Source organism: Oryza glaberrima, chromosome 2 (assembly GCF_000147395.1).
Source record: "Oryza glaberrima chromosome 2, OglaRS2, whole genome shotgun sequence".
In the NCBI taxonomy this organism is placed as follows: domain Eukaryota; kingdom Viridiplantae; phylum Streptophyta; class Magnoliopsida; order Poales; family Poaceae; genus Oryza; species Oryza glaberrima.
In genome coordinates, this window is record NC_068327.1 from 2,651,418 (window position 1) to 2,664,552 (window position 13,135).

At 40.5% G+C, this 13,135-nt stretch overlaps 2 protein-coding genes across 8 annotated transcripts; both read left to right on the plus strand.

Annotated features, from left to right (window-relative positions):
* Positions 1–1,129: 1,129 nt before the first annotated feature.
* Positions 1,130–5,240, plus strand: LOC127763245 (probable E3 ubiquitin-protein ligase RHG1A). Of its 6 annotated transcripts, none has more exons than XM_052287892.1 (7): positions 1,130–1,374; positions 1,965–2,050; positions 2,364–3,717; positions 3,805–3,855; positions 3,933–4,031; positions 4,194–4,346; positions 4,985–5,240. In XM_052287892.1, exons 3-7 carry the CDS (start codon positions 2,419–2,421, stop codon positions 5,123–5,125), a joined length of 1,743 nt encoding a protein of 580 aa, XP_052143852.1. In that variant the 5' UTR covers positions 1,130–1,374; positions 1,965–2,050; positions 2,364–2,418; the 3' UTR covers positions 5,126–5,240. The 6 variants fall into 6 exon arrangements, with proteins under 6 accessions (XP_052143852.1, XP_052143853.1, XP_052143851.1 ...); XM_052287893.1 differs by having other exon boundaries at positions 2,401–3,717; XM_052287891.1 differs by lacking the exon at positions 1,965–2,050.
* A 3,368-nt stretch (positions 5,241–8,608) lies between these two features.
* LOC127763244 (putative adagio-like protein 2) lies at positions 8,609–13,068 on the plus strand. 2 transcript variants are annotated; one of them, XR_008015687.1, is made up of 3 exons: positions 8,609–9,078; positions 10,896–12,640; positions 12,828–13,068. XR_008015687.1 is itself a non-coding variant. In XM_052287889.1 (2 exons), the coding sequence occupies exons 1-2, from the start codon at positions 8,822–8,824 to the stop codon at positions 12,493–12,495; spliced, it is 1,857 nt and encodes a 618-aa protein (XP_052143849.1). In that variant the 5' UTR covers positions 8,609–8,821; the 3' UTR covers positions 12,496–13,068. The 2 variants fall into 2 exon arrangements, 1 of the variants encoding a protein (XP_052143849.1); XM_052287889.1 differs by having other exon boundaries at positions 10,896–13,068.
* Positions 13,069–13,135: the final 67 nt, after the last annotated feature.

Genomic DNA, 13,135 nt, shown 5'->3' on the forward strand with positions numbered 1-13,135 from the left:
TGACCTGAAATGGAACAGTGCTCTCTTGTCTCCCAACTGTTTGCCTGTGACATTTCCTTGGCTCCATCGCAGGAAATTTTTTTTTTAACACAGTACGAAAATATATACTCATATAAAGTACGCACGTATTCCAATGAATACACGTACACCCTATTTCTATACCCATATGAACATCTTCGAAAGATTGTGTCAGTATATCTTGATATTGACGAAGTCATTCATATAAGTACACAGGAAAAACTTAGAGCACCCGCAATGGTAAAGTAAGGTGCTCTATATAAAACATGTACATCTCAGCAATAGACTAGATTAATAGTAAACCATCTCGACAGTATGTCTACATAGGTATCTATAGCTCTCTAATGCATTGCCTCGTTTTTCTCTATAGACTATCTCCAGGTTAGTAGATAGTTTTGCTCTCTCTCTTTATTTAATCTCTTCCAAGTAGAAAAATATGCTGACATGGATCTCTTATAAAGAGCCTATAGATAACCATTGTGGGTGCCCTTAGTTAACATGATTGACGAGTCACCAAACACCTCACTTTCGACGAACACATTATCTAATACCGAAGAAATAATTAACCTTAAATACGAGCACTCATATCGAGTAGTAGATTCTAAGGTAGATAAATGAGTAGGTTTCACAGGTAACATAATCAAACTAAGCTGCTCAATTGTATTCATAGAGATTCTTTTATCTAAGTTTATATGTACATACTGTCTATATTAATGTGCCACTTGGGCTAAGAAACAGATACACACACAAACAAATATCAATGTTTTATCTAAATAACCAACCAAAAAATATTTAATGCTTTTTATCCAAATGATCCAACCACGACGCTGACATGCAGGCCGCCCGTTTCGCTTGCTCCAGTTTTTTTTTCTCACGTGCACGCCTACTCCACGTTACTACCCATGCAGTACAGTACCTTCCCCCGGGCCCACATGTCATAGAGTGGGGTACGTACGCGTAGGATTCTCCCAGGCCGGTACACCCGAAACACGCAAAGCAACAACCACTACCCAGTTCGGCCTTAACGGGTCGGGTTTTGAACTCCCAGACCCGCTAAGCCCTCCGCTAATAACCTCGCCTCGGATCCAACCAAGAAGGAATCCAAGCCAAGCCAAAGGTGGCCCATTTCTCGCTGCTCTTGCTTCGCTTCTCCTCCTCCTCCTCCTCCTCGGCGGCTGCTCCGGCTCGGATTCCGGTGCGCCGTCGCGTTCGTGGTACGGCGGAGGAAGCGAGGTTGCGCCCTTTCCGACCGTTTCTTGGCTCTCCGCCCCGATTGGAGAAAGCTGGGTGTTTCTTTTTTTTTTCTTTTTTTGGTTCAGGATCAGAGAAGTTCAGAACTGGTGGATGTGCTCGTAGGTTGATGTCTCTCCCTCTTTCCATTTCATTTTGGTTTAGTCCAAGAACTTGTGTTGCTTGATGCTGTGTGGTATTTGATGGAGTTGCTGCGATTTTGATGTGGTTTTGGAGTGATCGGTTGTTCAGTTGTCATTTGGGGATTTTTAGAAGTTTTCGGGTTTTGGGATCGGCGAGGAGGCCGAAATTTGGAGCGTTTTGTGCGTAATTCGTTGGATTGATTGTGAGTGAGAGAGGCGATTGATCTTCCATTTCAATAGATAGATTAATTTCGTCCCTAGAATAGGTTTCATGGCGTTACTGTTTTTGTCTACGAATTTATTGCGAATGTGGGTTAGTAATTTTACAGCTATAAAATCTGTTTATTAGTGGTGGTTAGTCAAAAGGTTTAGAGGAATTATTACTTGACAAGAGTATGTGGATAGACGAGTGATGTCAGCACATAAACCTTATCAATGATCATGTCATCATACATGGAGTGCGGTCCCAATCCTTTTTTTAATCTATCTTGAAAATGTATTTTTATGCACTAAGGTTAATTAATTAATTAATTAAATCATGGTCTTTCATTGGCTAAACTTTGTTCTTTGTAGTGGTTTGTCTGAGTTTTAACGACATCCGACAATGGCTGCTGTGGATAGTATACGATGGCCTTAATATTCTTAAAAAAATATGTGAGGTTTGTTCAGGACTTAACTACTCAAGTAGTTAACAATTATTAGTGTTGTTTGTTCCTTTCAAGAAAAAATATATAGGGTTGTTTGGCTTATCTTGAATCTATTTGTTTCGCTGCTGATGACTCTAATATGTCAGGATTACTGTTCATTCTAGTGTCAGTTTCAGAGCAGCTAATATGTATTACTGTTGATTCTAGTGTCAGTTTCAAAGCAGTTAATATGTTATCTGAATAATAACATATGCTCCTGTAGCCAGCCTGTCACCGTTTATGCTGATTGCTCTTGCTCAGTCATCTCTTGTCATCGATTCTCTAGGCTTTGTTGAAACTGAAGAAAATTTCAATCTCTGTAGTCAGTACCGCCTAATCATATGGAGGATTATCCAAGTTGGAGATCAAAAGCAGCTATTGGATTTCTCAGAAGAGGTGGTGGTTTCTCTTCGAGAAATCAAAGCACTGAAGAGAGGACCATTCAGAACTATGATGGACCAGGAATCACCACAAGACTCAATCCGATGAAAACCAGGCTGTCTGATAATCAAGAGAGACCAAGATACCTACGTGACTCATTCAAATCTTCAACCTCAATGGCCATTCATGGAAGCTCTTCCAAAGTTCTGCTTAGAAAATTTGGTGACGAAAAACGAAGGCAATCGCTGTTGGCAGGGGTAGACATTGCTGAAAGTAGCAGCAGAAATGCTGGGGGCAAACATCTGGAGGGTAGTAATAAGAGAATCGTTGTCGATGATAGGAGTTCAGATGTTCTGCATACTGAAACAGAAGGCTTGGCTACTGAACAAGACCAATTGATAGCACCCAATGCTGGAGTTTCTGATTCTGCTAGTTCGTCAGATATTTCTGAACATGCAGTTGAATCCTTGGTAAGGAGTGCTGCTCCAAGTTCTAGAACCCGTAGACAGAAGGACAAAGAATTGAATTTGGGTCAATCAGGAGTTTGCTCTTCGTCATGTACTAACAGGCCTACTATATCAAGATATGCTCCTGCCGATGTGAAGCGACCGTGTAATCATGCTAGCGGAGTACAACGGCATGGTCATAACAATCCGGACTGTACTTCAGTACCTAATTTTCTGCCATCAGGTTGCTCATCTGGTTCTGTTTATAGCAGGAGGTTTGATGCAATGAGAAAAAGGACTTCTGATGGGGGAAGTTTTTCTAGATCAAGGGGCTTAAGTGGAACGGCTAGCTTAGACGATTCACCTCCTGCATACCCTGCCATTGCTGGTCCTAGAATCAGCACAACTACAACTGAACGGGCTTCACAACAAAATGCACTAAGAAGCAGAAGGAATTTTCAGGATTCAGCAGTGTCAGTAAGGACAAGAAGACCTCCTTGGGGTGCTAGGTTCAGGATCTCTGAGGAAAGAGAGGATGGCATGATTTCTCAGCGTGATTCTTCCATAGGGAATCAACAGTCAGATCAGGTGCATTCATCTTCGGAAGAGGCCTCTACAGAGAGCTCCTCAAGACCATTCTCTGCAGAATTACCTCATGCAATTTACTCATCTAGAGGAGAGGGATCAAATGCTTTCACTGCAAGGAGAAGAAGATCAAGCTCCCTTTATGAGGAAAGACCTCCACAGACATTCCATGATCTTTTCAGAGAAAGAAATGGCCGAAGACACATATCCATAGAAGGAATTGCAGAGGTCATTTTATAGCAGCTCCGTTTTTTTCTCTCTTTCCGAAGATAGATTTTATGTAGGATTACATCATTATTTTTACTCCACATGCAGGTATTACTAGCTCTGGACAGGATTGAACAAGAAGCAGAACTGACTTATGAGGTTAGTTTCTTTGCCTTTGTGTCAAAATAATTCCTTGTGATTGACTTTTCACTTGGAATCTGGATAAATTTTGGCAGCAATTGATGGTGTTGGAGACAAATATATTGCTTGGTGCTTTCACCTCCCATGATCAGCATAGTGACATGCGCATGGATATCGACAACATGTCCTATGAGGTATTTTTTTACTATATTTGTTTGGACCTCGCAAAAACTTTGTAAGTTTGTTCCTAAATATTTTCATATAAGAAGTGCTTTTAATTAAGTAAACGGTCATTCATGGCTCAACTTCTAGCATGTACTTATTTGAGAGTAATTTCGTTCCCTCCTTCTGAACAGGAATTATTAGCATTAGGAGACAGAATAGGCTCTGTTAGCACCGCTCTTTCTGAGGAGCAATTTGTGAAATGCCTCAGAAGAAGTATATATAGACCAGTGGCTACAAAAGCAAACGCGCAAGTTGTAGACGACATCAAATGCAGCATATGCCAGGTATCTTGTCATCATCTAAGTATCAAATGTTGTGTTGCACCTTTTTTAGGGAGTCTACTACTACTAATGCATAGTGAAAGTGAAACTGAAGACCGAATCTACGCGTCCACTATCTTACATTCTTATGAAATGAACTGTTACTTCGCTCTTGCCAATTTATTGAACACTATTTATGATTGATTTTGCGTCATCCCTACTTCTTCCTTGCTGATGATTCTTTTTGACATACTTGTTACTACTAGTTCAATTAACCTACAGTGTCCACAGATGTTCAGAGCTCAGATAACTGTTGTATCTACTTCCTTTGTTTCGTATTATAAGATGTTTTTGGTCTTTGAATAGATTCATGCATGGGTCCATGTATGTGCTTCGTATATGTGTTCAAATTTATATGGATGCTAGTGAATCTGGACGAGGATGGAGAAACCAAAACGTCTTATAATATGAAAGGGAGGGAGTAGTACTCAGTTTTGTAAAACCTGTCATCTGAAACCTCCATCGCCCTTCCAACAATGGCAATCAATTCTGTGCCTGTAAAAAATAGCCATTAAAGGATTCATCAATTGGTTTGAACATAAGAAATAAAAGGGATTACTTTGGTAAATCGTCACAGTAATGGGAATATTTGTCTATTCCAGGAGGAGTACATAGAGGGTGAAGAAGTTGGACGGCTGGGATGTGAGCATCAGTACCATGTGTGCTGCATTCACCAGTGGCTCAGGCAGAAGAACTGGTGTCCAATATGCAAAGCTTCAGCTGAACCTTCTACTGTGAGCTAATCCCACCTGGGAGACTCAAGCTTGTAAATATTTATCATGGATTTGGTGTCCATCCTTTTGTGGAAACTGTAAATAATCTTGACCTTGTTCACTCCAATTTGTGATTATCAAATCAGCTGTGCTCTGAAAACAAAAACAATCCTTCAATGTTTCTCATGGTTAAAAAAAAAAAAAAGCTTTTCTATGTTTATGTTGGGGTACCTCTCCCAATGCAGGGGTTGTTCTAGAGGGTTTGAGGGTGGACCACCCTTGATTTTGGCCGAAAAAGATCCCTTCTTCATATGGCTCAAATCCACTACATAAACACGGCATACTGAACTATTTATATTGTGTATTTTTGAACTTTTAGACTCAAGAGTTAGTTGGCCCTGTTCGATCTCCCGTTTGGGTGATACTACTCCGTCCCAGAAAAAAGGATTCTTTTTGATGGAGGGGTATATTTTTGTTGCACGCAAAACGATAAACCTTATTAGCACATGATTAATTAAATATTAACTATTATAAATTTGAAAAATGGATTTATTTGCTTTTTTAAACAACTTCTATATAGAAACTTTTTTAAAACAAACGTATCATTTAACATTTTGAAAAGCGTGCTAACGAAATACGAGGAAGTTGAATTTGGAGTTGAAGAAATAGAATTGAGCCCGTAATGTTGCGATATTATTACTGTATTTCTATCATACTTTGAGCAAATTTTGTATATGTATATTGAGTTTGCAACATTATGTGATTTTAGAGTGTGAAGTAGGACCACCGAACGAAAAATCCTAAAGCCGTCACTGACCCGAAGTACAACTTAGCGGTACTGTACATCAAAACATAGTAAGCTGTATACATCAACCTTCAACCTAAAAGATTAAACTTATTAGAAAGAGTAAACACTCCACTTATATTTGACTTTCTTTTTCCTAGCTTTTTGCACTTTCGACTATTCTACGGAACAAACGCTGCTTTCAATTATCAAAATGTATAACTACGTTGTATACACCAAATATAGTAAGCTGTACGCATCAACGTTCAATCTAAAAGATTGAAACTATAAGAAAGAGTAAACACTCCACTTATATTCGATTAGCTTTGGCACTTTTGACTATTCTACTTAACAAGTGCTGCTTTCAATTGTCGATAAAAATGTAGCCAGGCAAACTGTACCTCCCATAAATGACACAACAGTACTATGGATGCCGAGTGACATGGTCTTTCTCAAGAAATGAAATGATGGACAAATGCACACACTTTCTCAAGCATCTAAATGGTGCGATTTTTTTTATAAAAAGGTTCTCAGAAAATTGTTTTAAAAATATTTTCAAAATTATAATAATTATTTTATTTTTTATACCCCAAATAATTATTACAAATCACATGTTGGCCTTGGAATATACTCCCTCCATCCAAAAAGATTGTTACTCTATGATTCAAAATTTCTCTCCTTCCTATCTCTAACTGCTGGTCCGCTCCCAACTACACATTAATTAATAAGAGGATCTACGGTATTTGTTTCTCAAACTTTAATATATGCTAAACAATTTTCAATGATATTCTTTTTTAAAAAACGGGGGAGTACTATATAGGAGCAGCTGCAATATGCTTGATCACAAAATAAAGAAAAAACACCCAAATTAAAGTATTTGCAGTAAATATGTCTACATGAGAAAAATATGTTATTCCAGCTAGAAAAGCCACGCGGTTTAAACTTGAGATGACTCTAATACCATATTGAGTTGCATAAACAAATCAGTTGATAATTGATTGTTCCAAAATTCAGTATTTGTGATATGTGGATCTCTAATTGGCCGAAACCTAAAGAGGATAATTTACTTATGTTTCAACCCTTCCTAGCTTTTGCACCTTTCAACTTTTCTATCAGAAAGTACTGCTTTCAAATATCAATCAAAATGGAAAAAGAAAATAAAAAGACAGAAAGGTATGCATCAAGCTAGCCAAATTGCGCATCCTACACATTACATATACAGTGTATGGACGGTAAGTTACATCTTTGGCCCTGGAAGATACTGAAAATATATTGGCAACCACAGTACACTTTAAATCATAACTTGGAAAAGAAGTACCCAAATTGTCCACAGTAACCGAAATATCTATATGAGAAAGGTCACCACATGCAAGACATGCAAACTTTTTATTTCTTGTCTTTTCCTTTTGCCCTCTCAGTCCAATCCAACCATATGATGGTTTGAAAAACTCTCCAAATAGTTATGAAAAAATCTTGAAAAATTTACTACACTCATACAACATATATATCTACAAAATCTTAGCTCCAAAATCAACTCATAGATTAAGATACAGGAATGACAAATTTAGCGTATGAATAGTGGTACCGTTCATACTTGAATTTGTATTATTTATTTCTCAATGTGTCGGGTTGAATTCAAACTTATTTTTTTATGAATTAATAGATATCACTGTACTCTACGTCATCAATTTTGTAAAGATTTTTTTAAAACTATTTGTATCAAATTTAAAATAAAAAGGTACTCCTTCCGTCCAAAAAAAGATAACCTATGAGGGTGTCCAGATTTGTTGTACTATGAGGGATCCCTCCTAGATTGTCTTTTTTTTTTTGGGACGGATGGAGTACACGGTAGAACATCCTCCTCAAAGGATTAGAACCCATTCCAATGCTGATGATTCATTGGATAATCAAATGTTTCAATCGTCCATTAGATTTTTCCTACAATATATCTGGACAAGGGACATTTCTAAATTCATAGAATTATGATATATCATATTAGTACTAGATTCTTACTCCCTACAGGCTGATACTCCCTCCGTTTCATATTGTAAGACTTTCTAGCATTGCCTATATTTATGTAGAAGTTAATGAATCTAGACACACACACACACACACACACACACACACACATATATATATATATATATATATATATATATATGCCTAGATTCATTAACATCTATATAAATGTGGGCAATGCTAGAAAGTCATATATTGTGAAACGGAGGAAGTAATACTTATTGTTTTAGATAAGGGTGAGGTCAAACTATAGAATCTTTTATTATGAATCATTTTTAAAATATTTGTCTTTCAAATATATAGAGTGGTCTTAAAAAATACTTTAATAAAATTATATATTCGTTAACACTTTTATACATATTATAATGGAAAAAAAAGGTTAAAATTGGTTTTTTTAAGACCGTGCTCTGTCAAAACAATAGGTATTATCAACTCGGAGGAAGTATATTTTAGGACGAAAGCAAATAATAGTTGAAAAAAAAAAGAGAGTTGTCCTAGCTACTTCCAATGGCACAGGCTTTTGCTTTGCAGGTTCATTGCGGACTTGCTACAAGTTGCAACAGCTGCTCGTGCTCAACGTCAGTGGACAGATCACAGCCGTCCACACCTCCCGCCTCCGCAGATCCGACGGCCCAGATCTCCCCAAGGCCCCCACCCCCACCTTCCCCTCCCCCGCTCCCTCCTCCCCCATCATCCACTCGTTCGTCGCTTGCCGCTTCGTCTTCCTCCTCCCACCTCCTCCCCCCCACGAATTAATCCTCCTCCATTTTTACTAATCCCGACCTCTCTCCCTCGCTAATCCGCCCGCGCCGCGCACGCGCGCGCAGTACAAATCCGCGCCGCCGACCTCGCCTCGCCGAGCTTGCGAGGTGGTTCCCCGTTCGGCCCCCGGGGGGCCCGCCATGGGCTAGGGTTTGCGGGCGATGGAGTGGGACAGCGACTCGGAGGGGAGCGGAGACGAGGAGGAGGAGGAGGAGGGGGTTGAGGTGGGGGGAGGTGGGGATGGGGGCGTGGGCGTGGGAGTCGGAGGGGGGTTCGCGCTGGCGATCGAGGGGGTGCTGGGCGCGTGCGGGCTGGTGGTGTCGGACGCGCTGGAACCGGATTTCCCCATCATCTACGTCAACCGCGGCTTCGAGGACGCCACCGGGTACCGCGCCGAGGAGGTGCTCGGGAGGAACTGGTGCGTCTGTGTGCGATTCAATCCTTGAATAACATTTTTCCAATTCCAGCCGCTTTTGCTTTGCTCTGCTGTTGTTGTGATTTCGGATCACGTGATATGATAGGCGGGCGATGATGATAAGCTATGCGTTTCTGCAGTGATCAGAAAATCGGTAGTAATACGTATACGCTGAACTATCATAAATTAGAAAATCATTGTTGAATTGCCGATTGGGACTACGGATATGATGATTGCAAACTGAATATAGTGTTACATATAGGGCCTGTGTACTCTTAAACAATTGGTTTTTGGTCGTAAATTGCACCGTAGTAGTGAGCTTAGATGGAACATGTCAAGGACTCCAATGTTGTCTTCATAGTCCTGAGATGTTCCACCAGACCAATTGTTCATGTTAGTTTTGCCGGAGAACGCTTCGAATGTCTCATATGACAGAAAATCACTGGGAATTTTGGTTCAGGGTCCTGATGCTGTTTCCTTCCTTAGAGCATGTGTTCTGGATTTGCATCGGCTATGTTAGTCTGTTGGATATGGTACCCATAGGATAGAAGGGGATGGGATGAACCAGGCAGTCTGATTTAGTCCAAAACAAAGCCCAACTGTATAACATGCTAGCAGTCTTCACATAGATTTTTTTCTCTAAGTCTATGATAGGTTTATCATCTGATGCTCTTACTAGTAGTGTTTATGGTCGTAGTGCTTGTTAAACTGCTTGGTTTTGAAAGTTGGCCAAGGTAGATCGTCAGCATGACACATTATGTGAGTATTCTGTTCTTAGTTGTTCAAGTGTCTGTGTTTCTTTTCCTGCCTGTAGTAGTTCTGTGGTAGAATATTATTATCTGGCTGTTCACTAGGCTCTTTCCTTTTGGTTGTAGATGCCTACTGCAATTCCAGTTTTATCAGTATTTGTTATTAGAAGTGCAATTTATATTTATCATGCATGATGCCAGTTACTTAATACATGCAACACCACACAAGTGATGGATTAAAATAAACTGTTTTCTCCTGCCATTTGTACTAGCACCTTAGCAAAACTGGTATCCTTCCCTTATGGCCTTAGGTTCTGTTTCGAATGTAGATTTTTTTTCCAAATCCCATAGGAGTCAAATGGATTCATGCGAAATGGCAAAAATTATTCCTGGTGATGTTATTCATTGATTTCTCTATAGACAAATAGGGATTGCCATATTGAGGTTCCATGTTCTATCTGTGGACCTGGGGTTGGATGAATATGGAGAAATTGTAGATGAAAGGAAACACGACCTTATAATTTCATGAGTATATATAAGCTAGATTCTTACAAATTCCAGAGTACGCCTATGTGGAGTAGGCTGACCTTTGTGCATGTTTTCGTGCGCTGAATCATGCTTGAGTGTTAATTTAACTGAACTTACAGTGGCCTTCATTATCATGATTTATGAGGTAGCAGTTAAGGCACAACTGCACAAGATGACCTTTAGCATTACTGGAACAGTTGGATCATATATCAAGGCACTTGGGGAATTCCTGATTAGAACTCCATCATTATGACTCAAAAATAAAAAAAAAATATGTGAACAGTGAACATGCTCTCTCAATTGCTAGTGATAGAAAAATATGTTTTATCCTTGGTCCTTGCTGATATGATTCACCTAATGCAGTTCCTCAAAGCCTTTTTTGAGCTACCCTGCAAATTAGTTTCAATATCCTTGCTGGTGTGATTCACCTCATAAGCATTTTTTTTGGGCTTTTAGCAACCCTGCAAATTAATTCACATGCTATGTTAGTTCTTGTATATCTTATTTTTATTGCTAACAATTGTTGTGTGCTGTTTTCCTCAGTCGATTCTTGCAGTGTAGAGGACCATTTGCTAAGAGGAGACATCCCCTTGTTGATACTACAGTAGTTACTGACATTCGGAGATGCTTAGAGGAAGGCACTGTGTTCCAGGGCGATCTGCTGAACTTTAGGAAAGATGGTTCTCCATTCATGGCAAAGCTCCAGTTAACACCCATTTATGGAGATGACGAAACAATAACCCACTATATGGGCATGCAGTTCTTCAATGACTCTAATGTTGATTTGGGGCCATTGTCTGTCTCTACAACAAAGGAGATTGTGAGATCTACTTTGATTACACCAGATAACACCATCCGACCAAGTCCAATGGGGAAGGGCTTCTGCTCAGAGCATTCTGATCTTTTCCTATTGAGTGATGAGGTACTTTGCCAGAAGATCCTATCAAGATTATCGCCCAGGGATATAGCATCTGTAAACTCTGTATGTAAACGGCTGTACCACTTAACAAGGAATGACGACCTTTGGAGAATGGTTTGTCAGAATGCATGGGGCAGTGAAGCAACTCAAGTTCTTGAGACTGTGGCTGGAACAAGAAGTTTGGCATGGGGGCGGTTAGCAAGAGAGTTGACCACCCTGGAAGCTGTCACCTGGAGGAAATTGACGGTTGGGGGTGCAGTGGAGCCTTCTCGCTGCAACTTCAGCGCTTGTGCGGCAGGGAACCGTGTTGTCCTTTTTGGAGGGGAAGGTGTTAACATGCAGCCAATGAATGATACATTTGTGCTTGATTTGAATGCCAGCAAGCCGGAATGGAGGCATATCAATGTGAGATCAGCTCCTCCTGGGCGCTGGGGTCATACCCTTTCTTGCCTAAATGGATCACGGTTGGTTTTGTTTGGTGGTTGTGGAAGGCAGGGCCTGCTCAATGATGTGTTTATGTTGGATTTGGATGCACAGCAACCAACTTGGCGTGAGATTCCTGGCCTTGCACCACCAGTTCCACGGTCATGGCATAGTTCTTGCACATTGGATGGAACAAAATTGGTGGTATCTGGTGGCTGTGCTGATTCTGGTGTGCTTCTCAGTGACACGTATCTTTTGGATGTAACAATGGAAAGACCTGTTTGGAGGGAGATACCTGCATCTTGGACTCCACCTTGTAGATTGGGGCACTCGCTCTCTGTCTACGATGGCAGGAAAATCCTGATGTTTGGTGGTCTTGCTAAAAGCGGTCCTCTACGACTAAGGTCTAATGATGTATTCACATTGGATTTAAGTGAAAATAAGCCATGCTGGCGGTGTATCACCGGCAGTGGAATGCCAGGAGCCAGTAATCCAGCTGGAGTTGGTCCACCCCCTCGCCTTGATCATGTCGCTGTGAGCCTTCCTGGAGGTAGAATTTTGATATTTGGTGGATCAGTGGCAGGTCTTCACTCCGCTTCAAAGCTTTACCTGCTGGATCCGACTGAAGAGAAGCCTACCTGGAGGATACTGAATGTTCCTGGCCGCCCTCCGCGATTTGCCTGGGGCCACAGTACCTGTGTGGTAGGAGGTACAAAGGCGATAGTTCTTGGAGGACAAACTGGAGAGGAGTGGACATTAACTGAACTGCATGAGCTTTCTCTGGTAAGCTCTTTAGTCTGAGGATGGAAGTCAAGTCCCCAGCAGGCTTCCAGCTTCATTGAAGTGATGATGTATACAGAGAGAAGCTATTGTTTTCATTTGACCGAAGCCTGGACATTTTCACCGTTGAAGCCACACAGAAACACAATTGAAATGTGCAAGCAAAGTGAGTTATTCTCCTTGGAAGGGTAGTTTGTGTTTGGTTGGAAAGAGATGATGACTAGTCTCAAGTAGTAGATCCACTTATCTGGTTACTCACCGCTTCTCTGCGTCGCTATTTGTTTGGCCTACTACAAAATAATAGATAATAATTATCACCCATAACCTAATAATTATCTGTTTGTTCTCATCAGATGTTTCCTACACTCAACCAAAAGGATCTGGAATTGTATAGTTGGAAGCTCTGATGCAATGCAACAAGCATGCTCTTCAAAGGCCAAAATGATAGTGATGATGCTGTACTGATCCAATATTTCTGATAAATTGTTCGATCTTTTGTTGAACATGCAACATTGTTCGATTAGTTGTACACCATTTTTTTTCTCTGGCAATACATTTAGTGTCAATTACCAAAGGACACCATATCTGCAGAAATCACCCCCCCCCCCCCCCCTCTTTCTCTCTCTCCTCTCTCACATGTGTTGTATGTTTAATCTTTAAA